The sequence below is a fragment of the Loxodonta africana genome, chromosome 13 (assembly GCF_030014295.1).
Source record: "Loxodonta africana isolate mLoxAfr1 chromosome 13, mLoxAfr1.hap2, whole genome shotgun sequence".
Classification (NCBI taxonomy): Eukaryota; Metazoa; Chordata; class Mammalia; order Proboscidea; family Elephantidae; genus Loxodonta; species Loxodonta africana.
In genome coordinates this window covers 39,687,323-39,706,712 of record NC_087354.1, presented here as the reverse complement: position 1 = coordinate 39,706,712, position 19,390 = coordinate 39,687,323, and the positions used below count along the sequence as shown (strand labels likewise).

Below are 19,390 nucleotides of genomic sequence, written 5' to 3'. Positions count from 1 at the left end.
GACACAGCCCTGCCTTCCAGGGACTTATATAATTGCATTACAATATGTATTATAATAAAGTATTTAAGGAGTCAGAAAAAGCTTCATTACAGAGGTAAAATTTGAACTAGGTCTTGATGGATAAATAGACCAGCATTAGAGGACATACACTTACAGGCAGAGGAAACAGCTGTGAACAGAATAAAACTCTGAAAGATTATGGAGTCTTTGGCTGTTTTTAGATAGCATTTTAACCTCCTTTCTGATGTACACCTTCCTAAGTAGGGGTCTGAGGTGGGTTCAGGGAGCGTTGGAACATATAATCTCATAACTAGTTACAGTATTACCAAGCTTATAATAATAATAAACTAATTCATCAAAGGTTTGGACTTAAAAAATGAGTTGAGAACTGAGCAGTGCAGCTGCCCAGTGGTGCATTTGCTGTTGCACAATTCTTATTCCAAGACAACTACCATGTGACAGGAACGGTCAATTGTTAGGACAGATTGTTGTGGTAGCACAGTTGGGCGTGGATAGGCTTCCTCCTTTCCTTGGAGCTAGTTCAGTGTCCAAAATTAAGCAAGTTTTACTTGGTATCTTCTTTTCACAGGAGACCCTCATATTTTAAGATGTTGTCTGTTCTTGTGATAGCAAAGTATTTTTGATTGGTTGGTTTTGTTGTGTGTGTGTTTTGGAAGTCTCAGATTAAGAAGTTTCCTTTTACTCATGGAATTTCCATTTGTATACCAAATTAAAGCTGTGTTTTATCTCCTGTAAAACCTCTTCCTGCAGCTTTGCCTTCACTTCCTCTCCCCACCCTTTTAGTCACACACTGAAGGGTTTGGCAGCTAGTTGAGGTGTTGGATCAGCATTTTTCACTTTGGAAGTAGGAAAGGTTGGGAATAGTGATGTGGGGGATACTTGTCACATTTTCCTTTCCTTTTTATATAGTTGACCAACACGTTCCATTACAAAAGTCTAATAAGAACCTTGGCTTGTAAATTTCACCTTGGCGTCCTGGAGATGGACTAACGTCTGGGATAATATACAGACGATAGTTCCTTAGAGAGAGTGTCCTTAAGCACCCATGCACAGCAGCGAGGATTCTCAACTCCTTCCTGCCTCTGCCTCACCATTGATGTGACAGATTTTGCAGGGAGAGATAATGGCCTCCGGGAATCACAGGATTGGAGAAGCAGCTTAGCATTCCATTCTTCATCCTCTTTTATTATGAACAGATTCTCCTTAGGTATCTTCAGGAAATGTTCTATATATGCTCTTTAGTATACCACCTGCACACTCCCCCCTTCACTGATTTGGGATTTGCATCCAGCATGAAGAACTCCACCTCTTTCTGCCAGCCTGTTTATTCCAAGATTGAAATCTAATGTGGAGTTTTTTGTTTTATATCAAATCTGCTTGAATCTGTTGGAGTAGGAGCAAACTATTTATTGTCGTTGTCTGTAGCGTAGCAGGGAGACTAAAAAAGCAATAATAGGTTCTTAAAAAGCTGTCACGACTTGAAGTGAAATAGGCTACTCGTGAATAGCTTCATCTGTAGCCTGAAGGACTTTAGGCCTGAAAGCAGTCAAATATGTAATAGGATTTGAGATCATGGAATCCTGGCTAGCTGCTAGGAGAATCATCAGCCATTAAACTGTCCCATCAACCATTTCATCGGCAGGATTTGCTTTGAGATTATAAGGAATGTAGAGGCAAATGGGCTTGTCTTATCAAGCATTCCATTTGGGTGCTCCCTTTCAGACCTGTTCCAGCAAATAAATAGAAGACAACAGCAAAGACTGTCATATTTCCTTGCGTAAGCACCTCAAGAGACATTTCTTATTTCTCTAGCATAACTTTGGTGACTAGAGTTTCCCATTTCAGAGGTGTCAGTGTTGAGCAGGGAAAGCTGCTGGTTATTGATTGCTGTAGAAGTCATTTCACAAAGGTGTAAAGCCAAGGAGTGCTCTGTGGACAGGGCTCTATCTGTACATACAGCTTTTCTCTCTAAGAGCCTGTTACAAGTTAAAATAGTTTTGGCAGTGTCTTTAAGTGCACATCTTTGTCTCTAAACGTAATTAGTGTTTAAAAGGAAGCCCTCATAGTTAAGGCTTTGTGGCTTAGACAGCAGCTCCACCTGGTGCTTGCTAAAGGTGTTTGCTTGGTTCAGCTCTTGGTTTTATAGCAGCAGGAATACAGATGTACACAGAGCTTATAAATTGAAGGGCTCAGTTTTACTGATAGGTTTCCATTGCACGCAGCACTGACATAAGCTAATTGTGTTTCTGGTGAATCTCATTTAGATATCTGTTGATAATGTGATAGCTGCTAATCAACCTAACAGTCATCTTTTGACTGAATTAACTTACTTGCACTCAATATGGGGAAATTATTTTTACTGTATATCTAGTCTTGGAAAAGAAAATACATATACTACTTCCAAAGAGAAAACTTAATCCCCCTCTTATCAAGAGCGAGTTTAATAGGCTGTTAATTAAGCCAAGATGGCTTATTCTTTTGTATCCAATGCCACGTAGTGCTAAGTATACAGGGAATGGTTAAAAAAGAATCTTGGTAAATGATAGGAACTGCCCCAAACTATTAATAGTAGTTACTCCTGGATAGTAGGACTACACATGGTTTCTGTTTTCTTTATGCTTTTCTGAGTTTTCACAGTGAGCATATATAACTTAAATATTGAAAGAAAAAATCATTTAAAAACATGTTTATTGTAGGTAGCAGTGTGTCCTTGGGTCCCAACTGGGTCTCCCCCATTTGCTGTGTAACATTGGAAAAGTCTATTCTGGGCTTCAGTTCTCCCTCATCTGTAGAACAGAAGGATTGAACTGGGGACTTACTCAGTTTTAGCATACTAAGGTTTGAGATTATGCCCCTCCTTTTCTGTCTTTTCAACCTCTCCTGTGTCTTTCCCCAATGTAAGCATTCAACATGATCCAGTTTCTCCCATCTTAAAAATAAATTCCTTCTGACCCCTATACTCCCAACACTTTCTTTCTTCTTCTTCCCACTGAAACTTCTCCGAAAAGTTACCTACAATTGCTCTATCTCCTCACTCTTCAACTTACTGCTGTCTGATTTCCATCCCCATCACTGTACCAAAATAATTCAGACTATGGTCACCAATGAGTTCGTGTTGCCAAGTTCAGTAGCACAATTATGTCCTCATTTTCCATTACCTTTCAGCAGCATTTGAAATGGTTGTCCTCTCCCTTCTTCATGAAATCTCTTCCTTTGGCTCTGTGTCATGACACTTTGTCTGTTTCTCTTCAGCTTTCTTTGGAGACTTTCCTCTTCTCACTGGTTCACCCACCAAGACCACCTCTCCAGCTCATTCTGTATTTTCATTTGGCCTAGATGATTCTATTCTAGTAATTTTCAAACAGATGAGGACCGCAGAATTCTCTTTTGTTTGGCCCCTGTATGCAACTGCCTATTCTATTATATGCAGGCTGACAAAATCTGAACTCATAATCTTTCCCCCAACAGTTGCATCTCCTCCAGTATTGTCTATCTCAGTAAATGGCCCCACAAATTACTGGAATACATAAACCCAAAACCTCAACACCTCTTAACCAAAACAAAAAAAAAGCTCATTGCCATCAAGTTGATTCCGACTCATAGAACCCTATAGGACAGAGTCGAACTGCCCCTAGGGTTTTCAAGGAACAGCTGGTGGATTTGAACTGCTGACCTTTTGTTTAGCAGCCAATCTCTTAACCCCTGCACCACCAGGGCTCCCAACACCTCTTACTCCTCCAAAATCCAGTTATTCATACATCTACTTTTCTCTGCCTTATCTGCTACCGCACCCTAAGCCAGATAACCATCAAATCTTTCTTTGCCCAAAACAGCTCTTTAAACGTCTCCTTACCTGCCCTCCTATCCTGTTCTTTCCCAGTCCATTCTCCACGTGGCAGCCAGGGCTGCCTTTATTTTTCAAGTCAGGTTTATTGAGTTTTAACTTACATACAGTAAAACTTACCTTCCTAGTGAACGATTCTGAGTTTTGATAGATACATGTAATTGTGTACCCACCACTGTACAACATTTGGACTGTTTGCAGTTTGGGTAATTATGAATAAGCTGCTATAAACTTTCATGCACAGGTTTTAGTGTGAACATAAGTTTTCATTTGTCTTGGGTAAATACCTAGGAATGGGGTTGCTGGATTCCATGGTAAGTTTATGTTTCTAAAAAACTGCCAAGCTGTTTTCCAAAGTGGCTGAACCGTGTACATTCCCACCAGCAATGAATGAGTGTTAAAATTGCCCCATATCCTCACTACCACCAGTTTTTGTTTTAATTTTAGTTTACGAATTCTGATAGATGTGTAGTGGTAGTTCATTGTAGTTTTAATTTGTATGTCTGTAATGACTAATGATACTTAGTGTCTTTTCACATGTTTATATACAATTCATTTATCTTTGGTGAAGTGTCTGTTTAAATCTTTTGCATATTTTTTAAAATTGTGTTTGTTTTCTTTTTGTTGTGTTTTAAGAGTTCTGTATGTATTCTGGATACAAGTCCTTTGTCAGATATGCACTTTGCAAAAAAATTCTCCCAGTCTGTGGCTTGTGTTTTCATTTTCTTCAGTGTCTTTGGCAGAACAAGTGTTTTTAGTTTTGATAAAGTCCAAGAGTAACAAAGATTTTCTTCTATGTTCTCTTTTAAAAGTTTATAGTTTTACATTTTTATTCTTAGGTCTGTGTTCCATTTTGAGTTAACTTGTGTGTATGGTGTGAGGTATGGGTCGAGGTTCATTCTTTTTTTATATGGATATCTAATTGTTTCAACACCATTTGTTGAAAAAATGTCCTTTTCACCTTGTCAAAGATCAGTTGACTATATTTGTGTGGGCCTATTTCTGGACTCTATTCTGTTCCATCGATCTATGTCAGGGATCAGCAATGGTAAAGGGCCAAATAGTAAATATTTTAGGCTTTGTAGGCCAAAGGGTAAAATCAAAGCTATTATGCAGGTATTTGTATAATAGGAGAGAAAACAAATTTTATCATAAAATTAAAAATATAGTCATTGAGAATAATTTTTCTAACACAGGTCTACTAATGAAAAGAATGAAATTCTTTTTTAGGAGAGGGATAACATTTCACTTAATTGGGGTTCATGGCTAGTGTTTCCTCTCATCAAAATTGATCACAAATATTCATCTGTTAATTCAGATCAGTAATGAAATTTTATGTATTTTTATCTTTGAAAAATGTCTTTTCATATAGGCAATACATATAGCAGTAGAAACACTGCAATTTGTAGTGTTCTGAAAAGCAGTGCAAAGCAATGAGAGTGCCACATACAGCCTCTCTCATAACCACTCAGCTCTCCATTGAGCACAAACCCACCATACACAACATATAAACAAATGAGTGTGGCTGTGTTCCAATAGAGCTGTACTTAACAGACACTGAAATTTGAATTTCGTATAATTTTCACTTGTCACAAAGTAATATTCTTCTTTTCATTTTTGTCAACAATTTAAAAATAGAAAAAGCATTCTTAGCTTCAGAAAAACCCATTGCTGTCAAGTCAATTCTGACTCACAGCAGCCCTACAGAACCAAGTAGAACTGTCCTGTAGGGTTTCCCCTAGTGGATTCAAACTGTGACCTTTTTTTTTGGTCAGCAGCCAGGCTCAACCCCTGTACCACCAGGGTGCCATTCTTAGCTTAGGGACATACAAAAACAGGCAACATGCTAGATTTGGTTTGCCAGCTGTAGTGTGCTAACCTCCTGATCTATGTTCCCAGTCTTTCACTAATACTAATGTCAAGGTTAATGTAGCTTTATAGTAAGTCTTGAAATCAGGTAACATGAGTCTTCCAACTTTGTTGTTTTTCAAAATTGGTTGTTATAGTTTCTTTGCCTTTTCCTATAAATTTTTGAATTAACTTGCTAATTTCTATTTTAAAAAATCCTGCTTGGATTTTGATTGGAATTAATTGAATCTACAGAGCGATTTGGGAAGAATTGACATCTTAACGATATTTAGTCATTCCAATCCATTGAACCCAGTATGTCTCTCCATTTATTTAGATCTTTAATTTCTTCTATCAGTATTTTGTAGTTTTCCACACATATATTTTATTAGATTTATACTTAAATATTTCATGTTTTTTTGGTCAGAGAAATCTTTTTAAAGTGCAAATTGGATCATGTTGTTTCCCCTGCTAAGACCCTTCAGTGGCTTCCCACTGCTCTTAGGACAAACTCTATAATCTTTAAAAGCCTAAAAGGCCCTGCATGACCTGGCCCCTGGCCTCCTTTTCAACCTAATTTTATACCACTCTCCACCTCACTCACAATGTTCCAGTCTCAGATTGGCAGGAAATCACTTTATCAACTAAAGGATATAACTTTAAAATTACCTGAAAGAGTAAAATGTTTTCAGACAAATACTTGAAGAATGTATTTTAACCTTATTGAAAAGAGCCCTTCAGTGGTCTCCAGCAAAGAATGAACTTAGATTTTAGCCGGGTGGTTGGGCTCTTTGTCTGAATTTCTTTGGTCTTTAAATCTGCATTTGTTCCACCAAAGCAGGGACCTTTACAGGTATTGTTTGCATGGGACTTAGCTTTGTATATATTAGCTAAAGAAAATGTTCCTTTCTCCGAGACACGCTGAAACGTGGTAAAAAGGCTGGGTTTCTGACCAAATCAAGGATCCTGGCACTGTCACTGTACGGGATGAGGTGGAACTTCCCAGCTATTTAAAATAGCTCTTATGATACCCAAAGTAGAAACATAAGACTAGTAGTGTTGTGTGGGAAGGTGTGTAGCTGTGTGCCTAAAACAAGAGAAAAGGCTACAAGATTCATCTCTTAAATAAACCTTAAAACCAGCACAGTTAATCAGCTAATGTTTATTCAGCTCTTTATTTAGACATATAGAGATGAGTAAGATATAGCTTGTATCTTAAAAGACCTCAAAAACTAGTGGGGAAGCAGTTAAAAAACCAAAGGACTTGTTCATGGATGTATGTCTAGGATGCTTTGATAGTTCCAAGGAGAAATGCTAAGTCCCACGAGATTTAGATTATACTAAGAGTTGTTGATTTTCAAGACAGGAGGTTAGAAGAAAGACAAGGACCACATTAGGAAATACTAAGGAAGCTTAGATTTCTTCCTATAACTCAGAGGTTCCAACACCTCACTGCACATAGAATTACCTGGAGAGCTTGTTTAAAATGCAGAATTCCAGATACCTCTCCTAGAGATTGACTATATAGCTCTAGGGTGATTCCCCTAAAACCAAACCCATTGCCATCAAGTTGATTCCAACTCATGATGAGCTCATGTGTTACAGGGTAGAACTGCTCCATAGGATTTTTTCGGCTGTAATCTTTAAGGAAGCAGATCACCAGGCCTTTCTTCCATGGTACTGTGTGTGTGGTGGACTGTGGGGTGGGTTTGAACTGCCAACCTTTCTGTTAGTAGTTGAATGCAAACAGTTTGCACCACCCAGGGACCTTGGTGGTTCCCCAGTGGTTCTTGTTTATCTAGACCCACCTGTCTGCACACTGACATTTGCGAGCCAATGGATTAAGTAAGATTGAGCCACAGAATAGTTTTTAAGCTAGGTAATAAGATGATCATATTAGCATTTTAGAAAGTTAAATCTGATAGTGATATACAACAGTGGAATCACCTGAGAATCTCATTTAATGCAAATTCTGAATAAATAGGTCTGGGGTGGAACCTACAGTGCTACATTCCTAACACCTTCCCAGGTGAATCTGATGCTGCTGGTCAAGGTCCACACTTAGTAACGGGTATAGAGGATGGATTAGAATGGGATGGGACTACAGTTGTGGAGGTCAGTAAACAGCCTGTTACAATAGTCTAGGCAAGAGATGGTGATATTGGAACTACTAGCAGTCTCTCGTAATGGCAAAACTGCATCCCAGAGAAATGTAGGAGATAAAATTGACAAGACTAATTTGGGCAGTTAGTAAAATACAGAGTTAAAAGTGGAGAGAAGGGTGTCGAAAATGGTCTTAAGTTTGAAGCTTAGCCATGTAGATTAATGGTAGTGACGTTAACTGAAATATAGAATAAAGAAGAGGCAGAAGGTGGCCTCAGGAGTGAAGAAGGGCTGGTTAGAGGAGATAAGTTAGGAGTTGAGAAAAGGGGTAGCCAGAAGGATTAGTTTTGAATCCATTAGGTTTGAGGAGAATACAGGCTATCCAAAATTTAAAAGGTGGGTAGGAGAAGAGGATCCTGCAGTGGACTAAGCTGTGTCAGAGAGATGAGTAGGTAACAGAAAGAGTAGTATCGAAGGCATTTTCCAGAAGGAGAAGCTCAATAGCATCGTTGCCACAGAGACATCAAGTGAAATATAAATGGTTTAATGAGCATGTATAAAATTATGGTTAAAAGGCTAACTTTCCAAAATGATGGTTAAATAAAGAGAGATTATAAGTTGTCCAAATTAGTTTATCTCTCACTTAATCTTTTAATTTAAGGAAAAATTAAAGAATGGAACCAGTTTTGTTCAAGTCATTCAGCATGGTAAACCTCATCGTACCTTTTCCATTATGATCTTTTTTTCTTTTTTTTTTCTCCCCACAGATAGATCGTACTTAGGAGAGCTGCTATGACACCAAGGGGAGGTGAAAACTAGTGGATGAAAGTTTTGCCATGCACTGAAAGAAAAGCATTGTCTGTGAAGTTTCTGCTTTCAAAAATGTCTGCTTGTAACACCTTTACTGAGCACGTTTGGAAACCTGGTGAATGCAAAAACTGCTTTAAGCCTAAAAGCTTACACCAGCTTCCCCCAGACCCTGAGAAGGCACCCATCACCCATGGCAATGTGAAAACTAATGCCAATCACAGTAATAACCATCGCATCAGGAACACCGGGAATTTCCGGCCTCCTGTGGCCAAAAAACCCACTATAGCTGTGAAGCCCACTATGATGGTGGCAGATGGGCAAAGTGTTTGTGGTGAGCTTAGCATCCAAGAGCACTGTGAGAACAAACCTGTCATCATAGGGTGGAACCGAAACAGGACTGCCTTGAATCAGAAACCACTTAACAATAATAATGAAGATGATATTGAAGGATTTAGCCATGTTCCTAAGCCTCACAGCAGTAATGACATTGCAAAGAAGATATCAAATAACAATAACGGACTAACCGAAGTGTTAAAGGAGATAGCAGGCTTAGATACCACCCCTCAGATAAGAGGAAATGAAACAAACTCTAGAGAAACATTCTTAGGAAGAATAAATAACTGCTACAAACGATCATTGGAAAGGAAGCTTCCACCAAGTTGCATGATGGGAGGGATAAAGGATACTCAGGGAAAGCATGTTATTCTGAGTGGGAGCACAGAAGTGATCAGTAATGAAGGGGGCCGGTTCTGTTACCCAGAGTTTTCTAGTGGTGAGGAAAGTGAAGAAGATGTATTTTTTAGTAACGTGGAGGAGGAGCATGAGAGCTGGGATGAGAGTGACGAAGAGCTGTTGGCCATGGAGATCCGCATGAGAGGACAACCTCGCTTTGCTAACTTTAGGGCAAATACATTGTCTCCTGTTCGATTCTTTGTGGACAAAAAGTGGAATACTGTCCCTCTGCGAAATAAGTCTCTGCAGAGAATCTGTGCTGTAGATTATGACGACAGCTATGATGAAATCCTGAATGGTTATGAAGAGAATTCTGTGGTCTCCTATGGACCCGGAAGCATTCAGAGCATGGTCTCATCTGACTCCACAACACCAGATTCTTCTTTAACGGAAGAATCACGTTCTGAGACAGCCAGTAGTTTATCCCAGAAGATTTGTAATGGAGGGTTATCTCCTGGTAACCAGGGAGATCCTAAGAACATGAAGGAAATTGAGCCCAATTATGAAAGTCTCTCTGGTAATAACCAGGAAGACTCATCACAGACTCCCAAAAGCCCAATAAAAGTTCCAGAGACACACAAAGCAGTCCTTGCTCTCCGATTGGAAGAGAAGGATGGCAAGATTGCTGTACAAACTGAGAAACAAGAAAGTAAAGCCTCTACAGATATTGCTGGGCAAGCAGTAACCATAAACCTCGTCCCTGTAGAAGAGCAAGCGAAGCCCTACAGAGTTGTGAATTTGGAACAGCCACTGTGCAAGCCATATACTGTTGTGGACGTGTCGGCAGCCATGGCCAGTGAGCACCTTGAGGGCCCTGTCAAAAGCTTCAAGATGAAAAGCTCATCTTCTACTCCAAACTCTCCAGTGACATCGCCTGCATTGGCATCAGGACAAGTGAGTGCCCATTTCCAAAAATCTAGTGCAATCCGATACCAGGAAGTGTGGACTTCTAGTACCAGTCCACGACAAAAGATACCTAAAGTGGAATTAATTAGTGGTGGAACTGGACCAAATGTCCCTCCAAGGAAAAACTGTCACAAATCAGCACCTACTTCCCCCACAGCTACAAACATTTCTTCCAGAACCATTCCGGTAAAGTCACCTAATTTGTCTGAAATAAAATTTAATAGTTATAACAATGCTGGTATGCCACCTTTTCCAATTATCATTCATGATGAGCCAACTTATGCTCGGAGTTCCAAAAATGCTATCAAAGTTCCCATTGTAATCAATCCAAATGCATATGACAATCTGGCTATCTACAGGAGTTTTCTGGGAACAAGTGGAGAGCTCTCAGCGAAGGAAAAAACCACAAGTATAATAAGCCATACTTATGAAGAGATAGAAACTGAAAGCCAAGTGTCTGATAGCACCACTAACAAACCCACTGAATGTCCCCAAGCTAAAGGGTTTTCAAACAGCACGGAGCATAAAAGGGGCTCGGTGGCTCAAAAGGTTCAGGAGTTTAACAACTGTCTTAACAGAGCCCAGTCTTCACCACAGAGAAACTATAGTTCTAGCCACAGTTCCCCAGCAAAGATCCAGAGAACCACTCAGGAACCGGTGGCCAAAACAGAAGACACTCAGGAGTCTCAGACTGTGGGCAGTGGCAGTAGCACCAGGGAGAAAGCAAGCACAGTTCTTTCTCAGATTGTGGCTTCTATCCAACCCCCACAGTCTCCTCCAGAAATGCCTCCATCTGGCCCTAAAGCTTGCAGTGTGGAAGAGCTTTATGCCGTTCCTCCAGATGCCGACACCGCTAAGAGTACACCTAAGAGTACACCAGTCCGGCCCAAATCTCTCTTTACATCTCAGCCCAGCGGTGAAGCTGAAGCACCTCAGACCACAGAAAGCCCTACCACCAAAGTACAGAAAGATCCACTCTCAAAGCCGGTCACCACCCCTCCCTCCAAATTAGTGATGAGCCCCCAAAGTGAGCCAGCACCTCCCTTCCCTCCCCCACGCTCCACTTCCTCTCCTTACCATGCAAGTAACCTTTTGCAGAGGCATTTCACCAACTGGACCAAGCCAACCAGCCCTACTAGGTCAACGGAAGCTGAATCAGTTTTGCATTCTGAAGGAAGCAGGCGGGCAACTGACGCAAAACCTAAGCGCTGGATATCATTTAAAAGCTTCTTCCGCCGTCGGAAGACAGATGAGGAGGATGAAAAAGAGAAAGAGCGAGAGAAAGGGAAACTGGTGGGCCTGGATGGCACAGTCATCCACATGCTGCCCCCTCCGCCAGTTCAGCGTCATCACTGGTTCACAGAAACCAAAGCAGAGTCCAGTGAGAAGCCAGCCATTGTCTTCATGTACAGGTGTGACCCTGCCCAAGGCCAGCTCAGTGTGGATCAGAGTCAGGCCGGAGCCAACCAGACAGCAGTCATGGAGAAGAGTGGAAAAGAAGATACTTTCCTACAGGACTCGGAGAAGAAGAAAAGGAGTCATTCTTCTCCATCACAGCTTCCTAAAAAAATTCTCAGGTATGTAAAATAGACTGGCAGAATGTGGGGTTTTGGGTTTTTTTTTTTAAAACCCATTTTCAGGTGGTAAGTTTTTTGTATCTTTACTGTTGCATAAGAGCCATTTCTGTTTGTAAGTAGCACTTTGTGGCCATCATTTATCTTTAAACAGCATTCCAAGATTAGAATATTATTGGAGTGATCTCATTGCCCTGAACAAGGTTTATGGCCCTGGATCTTTAGCTAAAGTAGCCTGCTGCATTCTGGTGAATGCAAAAGGGTTTTAAGATAGGAAAGCAAATTCATAATATCTAAATAGCAGTAAATAATATGTTGCTTTGAAATGCTATGATAGCATAAGGAAGAAACAGGAGCAAATGAATAAACGGTAGTGATGTTCGTTCCCTCATTGTAAGTGAAATAAAACTCTTCAAGCAGTTCTTTCTGTCTTTCACCAAGGTATTACCTCCATATGCATTACTCTTATTTTATGGGAATATTTGTTTGTTTGTTTTTATTGCTGTCTGTCTTAGGCTGAGTGCTCTAGAGAAGCAAAACCAGTCAAGCATATGTATATAAATGTATAGAGAGAGATTTATCTCAAGGAAACGGCTCATGAGGTTTTAGAGGCTGGCAAGTCCCAAATCCATGGGTCAGATGTGAGGCTGGAGGCTTCTCCTGACTCAACATGGTTGCAGGGGCTGATGAACCCACAATCAGCAGGTCAGACAGTAGGCTGCTGGCTCACAGGGCTATGGAAGCTGGTGAATCCCAGAATCAGCGGGTCAGATGACAGGCTCAAGTCCCAAGAACCAGAGGTCAGATGATGACAAGCCAGATGCAGGATCCAGAGCAAGAGAGAGCCTTGCCAGCGCATCCATATATATACTGGATGCAGGTCATACTCCCAAAGGAACTCCCCCTACATCATGGAGAATAATTAGATCACAAAATAGAGGACCCACACAATACTGGGAATTATGACCTATGCTAGTTGACACGTAACATTAACCATCACACTGCCCTTCCCTGTCCATCTTCTAAGAGTTGCTGAAAAAAAGGGAGGGGGGGAGGTTATATTACATGTAGATGAAATAGAAGAAGTTAGTTATTGAGATCGAGACCCAACAGTATAATCCTCAATTCAACTAAGCAAGTTGTATACCTACATGAGTTCTCTGGGCATTAGTTTTCTTTTCTTTAATACTTTAATAAATATTTCTTGATCACCTATTCCCTGTCAGGCATTGTGCAGGGCATATCCCAAATATTTATCTCAAGTCCTTACTAATAGCTCTATAAATTGGTTGTGCCCTTGAGATGATTTCTTAGTTATCTAGTGCTGCTGTAACAGAAACACCACAACTTGATGTCTTTAACAGAAATTCATTTTCTCACAGTTTAGGAGGATAGAAGTCTGAATGCAGAGTACCAGCTCTAGGGGAAGGCTTTCTCTCTCTTGGCTCTGGAGAAAGGTCCTTGTCTCTTACAGCTTCTGCTTCCTGGTCCCTTGGAAATCTCCATGTGTCTTGGCATCTACCTTACCCTATCTCTGCTCTGCTTGCTTGTTTAATCTCTTTGTATCTCAAAAGAGATTGACTCAAGATATAAAAAAAAAAAAAAGATATACCCTACACTAATTCTGTCTCATTAACGTAACAAAGACAACCCATTCCCTGATAGCATTATGAGCACAGGCGTTGTTTTGTTGCTGTTAGGTGCCTGGAGTCAGTTCTGACTCGTAGAGACCCTATCTGTGTACAACAGAACAAAAGACTGCCCAGTCGTGCGCCATCCTCACAATTGTTTCTGCATTTGATCCCGTTGTTGTAGCCACTGTGTCAGTCCATCTCATTGAGGGGCTTCCTCTTTTTTGCTGACCTTCTACTTTACACAGCATGATGTCCTTTTTTGCTGACCTTCTACTTTACACAGCATGATGATAACATGTCCAATGTACATGAGACAAAGTCTTGCCATCCTTCTAATGAGCATTCTGGCTGTACTTCTTCCAAGACAGATTTGTTCATTCTTCTGGCAGTCCATGATATATTCAGTATTCTTCACCAACATCATAATTCAAATGCACCAATTCTTCTTTGGTCTTCCTTATTCATTGTCCTGCTTTCGCATGCATATGAGGTTATTGAAAATGCCAAGCTTGGGTCAGGCGTACCTTAGCCCTCAAAGTGACACACCACAGACATATAGGTTAGGATTTACAGCACATGTTTTGGGGGGCACAATTCAATTCATAACAGATGAGGAAGCTGAAACTCAGAGAAGGTAACAGTTGGCCAGAGTCACACAGCTAGTAATTGTCAGTCAGGAAACAAACCCGTATCTATCGCACTGTAAAGCTTGTATTCTTCCTATCTGGCTTAATTATTAATGAACACAAGGTCAAACTGAACTGTTAAATATTCACTTCTAAGTGGTGTAGTGGTTAAATGCTACAGCTGCTAACCAAAAGGTCAGCAGTTCAAAGCTACCAGGCACTCCTTGGAAACTCTATGAGGCAGTTCTACTCTGTCCTATAGGGTCGCTATGAGTCGGAATTGACTTGATGGCAATGGGTTTGGTTTTTTTTTTTTTTTTAAACGTTCTCATAAACATGTTTAGGACACTTAAGTTTTTCCTTCTCATTTGTATTTTAAACAAAACTAATTAACCACCAATAAAAACAAGAAACCATTATCCCAAGTTTGTGACAAATAAAATGATTTCCTTATACAAATAGGATGGTTTCTTTCCTTTTCTTTTTAAACAAAGATATGCCCTGAGTGCTCCATTCATCTGATTCTGAGTCTTCGTCCCTTCTGACTTACAGTAAGCTTTTCCTACAGGGCCTGGCCTTCTATCCAGCAAAGACAGCAAACTCTGACTAGAAAAGGCAGGTTCTCTTATCAGTTTTTCTTTGGAAAAGTATAAAGAAGAATGAAAAAAAAAAAAAATTCCTTCACTTTTTCTAGCAAAATTCTAGGAAGTTTTATATATATTCTTTACTAAGATGAGTTTTTATGCCCCTCAAATAGTTGTCAAAATGCTAGCAAGTTCACCGTATTCCTTAAATCCATTTAGTAGCAAAGCAACTAGAATAGTGATAATATATTTCTGGAAAGAATAGCCTTGTCATTGGTAGTTGAATGTGGATGATAGAATGTTGTACTCCAGTAGTAATAAAACACCTGTATTGCAGGTTGCTATTTTATTAGGAAAGAAGCAATTTAAACAGCACATGGTTGGAGTTACCTACAAGGAAATGGCAGATAGTTCATGCAGATCAATACATGGCTTTACTCCTCATTAGGTATGGCTGTGGTGTATTTATCCACATCCTGGGAGGCAGAACCAATGAATGACCTGGCCTCTCTTCTCTGGAATGAGGCTCACTCCTTTGACTGTATATGTGCTTGAGGGCAGCCCAGGCCCTTGCATGACACATCTCTTATTATATAGCTTTTTTTTTTTTCACAAATTTATTTATACATGGGCCAGTCATATTTTCCAAAATTTATCACTTTAGTAATATCCATGAGTCCAAATGACATGATTAGTGTGCCCCATTGGTTCTCAAACTTGAGCATGCATCAGAATCACCTGGAGGGCTGAATAAACACAGATTGCTGGGCCCCACCCCCAGAGTTTCTGTTACAGTAGGTCTGGAGTAAAAAACCAAAGCCGCTGCCGTGGAGTGGATTCCCACTCATAGCGACCCTATACGACAGAGTAGAACTGCCCCATAGAGTTTCCAAGGAGCACCAGTGATTTGAACTGCTGACCTTTTAGTTAGCAGCCATAGCACTTAACCACTACACCACCAGGATTTCCAGGTCTGGAGTAGGGCCTGATAATTTACATTCCTAACTAGTTCCCGGGTGATGGCTGATACATTAAGACCCACTGCTCTTACCATTATTCTGAAAACCTGTGCCATTGTCTAAGTGCAGCAGTGATTGATTGCCATGTTAAGCTTTCCTTAGAGGCACAGAGGCATTTTCACATTTCATAGTGTCCCAGACGAAGCAGAAAAAGACACTCAATAGTTTGTCTTTTATTCCTTTTCCACTAATTTTTTGAAAATTTTGCAACATAAATATGCATTTTGAAAAATATATAGCATTTGCTGTTTCAATAATTACCTCATTTACTTGGATACACCATTGGTATTTACTTGAAGCAACTTTGAGAAGACAAACATTACTATCAAATGCCAGCATTTGTGTTTCCGGCTTGATGGCAGTGTAATCATTAAATTACCATCCCATGGCTGGAAACACACTGATGAAAGAAATGAAAATGCAGGTTTTTCTATAAGTAAATGAGGATTCCAAATCCAAACTATAAGGAAGAAATGAAGAATGAAAAATCCTGTACCGAAGGCCAGGCTCCAGACACTTTTAGAGCTTTTATAGAGCCTTGCATTATGGGATTTTATTGTCATTAAGTTAATTTACTTGAGTTCAGAAGATATAAATTGAACATCTTAACTATGTGTCACGTATGGTATTAGGTCCTGGAGCAAATAGGGGTAAAGATTATGACACTGGTAAAATATTGGGTTTGGGTTTGAATTCTTCTTCAGCTATCTGTCTAGTCCTTCAGGGTACAATGGCTATGTTGATAATTATCATGTAGAATTAATCTGAGGATTTCATGAGAAAATATGTAAAAGGCTTAGTATGGGGTCTGACATGCTGTTGTTGTTTTGGGGTGCTGTCAAGTTAGTGCTGACTCACAGCAATCCCGGGTAACAGTAAAACTGCCCCCACAGGGTTTTCTTGGCTGTAGTCTTTAGAGGAGCAGATCACCAGGTCTTTCTCCTGCAGAGCCACTGAGTGAGTTTGAACCACCAACCAAAATTAAAAGAAAAAATTAGGTGCTATAAAATGTTAGGAGCCCCTCTGCACTCAGCGTGATAAATGCTATAACAATGTATGTGCAAAGTGGTACAGAAGTACCAAGACAGAGTGACTAAATTGGCTTAAAACAGATTTCTCAGAAATGAAATCCAAAAAAGGTCTAAAAAGACAGGATTTTGCCAGCTGATTGGGAAAGACATTGCAAGCAAAAGGAACAACATATGCAAAGTAACACGGATGAGAATGATGACAAACAGAAGTAGGACGTGTGGGCCGAAAAGAAAAACGGGTAGACCAGTGGTTCTTAAGGCATGGTTCATGCAAGGTGAAAACTGTTTTCATAATGATAATCCAGAACCAAACCCTTAGCCATCAAGTCAATGCTGACTCACGGCAACCCTACAGGACAGAGTAGAAGTGCCCATAGGGTTTCCGAGGAGTGGCTGGTGGATTCAAACTGTCAGCCTTCTAGTTAGCAGCCAAGCACTTCACCACCACCAGGGCTCTTTCATAAAAAATAATAAGACATTATTTATCTTTTTCACTGTGTGATATTTGCACTGATGGTGCAAATACAAGAGTGGGTAAAATTCCTGGCACTGAAGCACAAATCAAGGCCGTGGCCCCAAACTGTACTAGTAGTAAAAAAGAAGGAAAGAAAAAAACCAGTTTCACTTAGGAATGTCCTTGATGAAGTAGTGAATTTTATTACATCTCAGTCCTTCAGTACCTGCCTTTTTAAAATTCTGTGTGATGAAATGGGAAGTACCCATGGAGTACTTCTGCTGCCTACCGAAGTCTGGTGGTTTTCTCAGGGGAAAACACTTAGGAGATAGTTTGCGCTGTAAAGCTGAACTAGCCCCAGCTGACAGATAAACTATAGTTATTTAGACCTGGGTGTTGGGCAGATATTTTCTGAAGAATGAATATAGCAAGCCTATCACTTTGAGGAGAACAACTCAAGCTTTCAAGCAAAAATAGAAATTTTTTGAGAATTTGTATCTGCCACCACAACCTTGACGGCTTCCTAATACTTAAACATTTTTCCAAAAAGATTGCTGGTATGAGCTAAAGTGATTTTTTTTTTTTTAATGTTACATAGTGAAACATGTCAACATTTGAAAGATCTGCGTAATTCAGTAAACTAGTGATTTCCAAAGGAAATGATATTACAAAATAATGCATGAGTGGAAGCTAGACCAATGGATTTTAATGTGACGGACTACAAAATGTTCATTGAAATGTTTTCAGATTGCACCTTACAACTCACCGTTAAGGAACTGCCACTTATCAAGCTCTGGTGTAGTACCAAAGAAAACATCCACAACTAACTAAGACACTCCACTTTCTCCCACCTATGTATCTGGATCAGACTAGATTTTTTTTTGATATACACTTCAACCCAAAACAGTGTATCACAGCTGATTTAATGCTAAAGCAGATATGAGAATCCAGCTCTCTTTTACTAAACCAGATAGATTTTTTAAAAATATATTTAGGTTAACAGTTAAAGGGTTTATTATTTTTACTGTTAAATGATTAACTATTTTTAAATTTTCTTTTTTAGTATTTGATAAAATAAATATCAATTGATATAACTCATCTAAACAAAAGCCCAAATTTAAGCAAGTTCTCAGTTTTTAAAAGTATAACGGAATCCTGAGACCAAAAAGTTTGAGAAACTGCTGATTTAGACTGTAAATAGCCTTGCATGATACATTGAGATGTTTAGCCTTTGTCTTGTAGGCTCTGTAGAGGAAACAGTTTTTAAGCAGGAAAGTGGCATGATTTTTTTTTTTTAATCTCTCAGGCAGTAGTATTGAAGATGGACTAAAAGTAGAAATACTGGTGACAGGGTCACCACTGGATCAAATTTTGGTTCAGGAGTTAATCCATAGGTGTCATTTCTATCTGGCTAGCTTGGATCAAAAGAAATTAATTTGGTGATTGGCCTGATCTGTGGTTAGTTGGGAATGTCTCAGGTATCACTTTCAGAAGCACTAGCCTACCTTACCATCTCTGCAACTCTTTGGTGTCCATAGCATGGAGAATAATAACTGCATAGTGAAAAAAAAATGAAGTCAGATAGATTAAGATTTAGATTCTAACTTTACCAGCGAGTAGCTGTGCGACTTTTGACTTTACCTCTCTAAGCTGTAGTTTCCTTACTTGTACAATAAGAATAATACTACCTACCTTACAGAGACGTTGCGAAGACTAAGATAATGTCTACAAAGTACCTGGAGTCCGCAGGTGATACAAATGGTTAACGCGCTTGCTGCTAACCAAAAGGTTGGCAGTTGAGGTCCACCCAGAGGCACTTCAGAAGAACAGACCTGATGATCTACTTCTGAAAAATCAGCCATTGAAAAACCCTGTGGAGCGCAGTTCTACTCTGACACGTATGGGGTCACCATGAGTCAGAATTGACTTGACAGGAGCTGGCTTTTTCTGTAAAGCATCTAGCTCAGCATTGACTAATAGGAAGAAGTCAGTTAGTTATGTCTCCTATTATTGGCAATGATGTTTCTGAAAGATTTAGGTACAGGTGGCACCCCTTTACAGAATTATGCTTAAAAAAAAAAAAACAAAACCAAACCCATTGCCGTGGAGTGGATTCCAACTCATAGTGACCCTATAGAACAGAACAGAACTGCCCCATAGAGTTTCCAAGGAGCACCTGGTGAATTTAAACTACCAACCTTTTG

The 19,390-nt window shown here is 39.8% G+C and overlaps 1 protein-coding gene across 12 annotated transcripts in view; it reads left to right on the top strand.

Annotated features, from left to right (window-relative positions):
* PEAK1 (pseudopodium enriched atypical kinase 1) overlaps positions 1-19,390 on the top strand; it is a 270,520-nt gene that overhangs the window by 200,780 nt on the left and 50,350 nt on the right. For all 12 annotated transcript variants that reach the window (XM_010593772.3, XM_064267232.1, XM_064267240.1 and 9 more), the window contains one exon: positions 8,584-11,841. In XM_010593772.3, coding sequence (XP_010592074.2) covers positions 8,639-11,841 — 3,203 coding nt within the window. In that variant the 5' untranslated portion in view covers positions 8,584-8,638. The remainder of the gene's footprint in view (positions 1-8,583; positions 11,842-19,390) is intronic.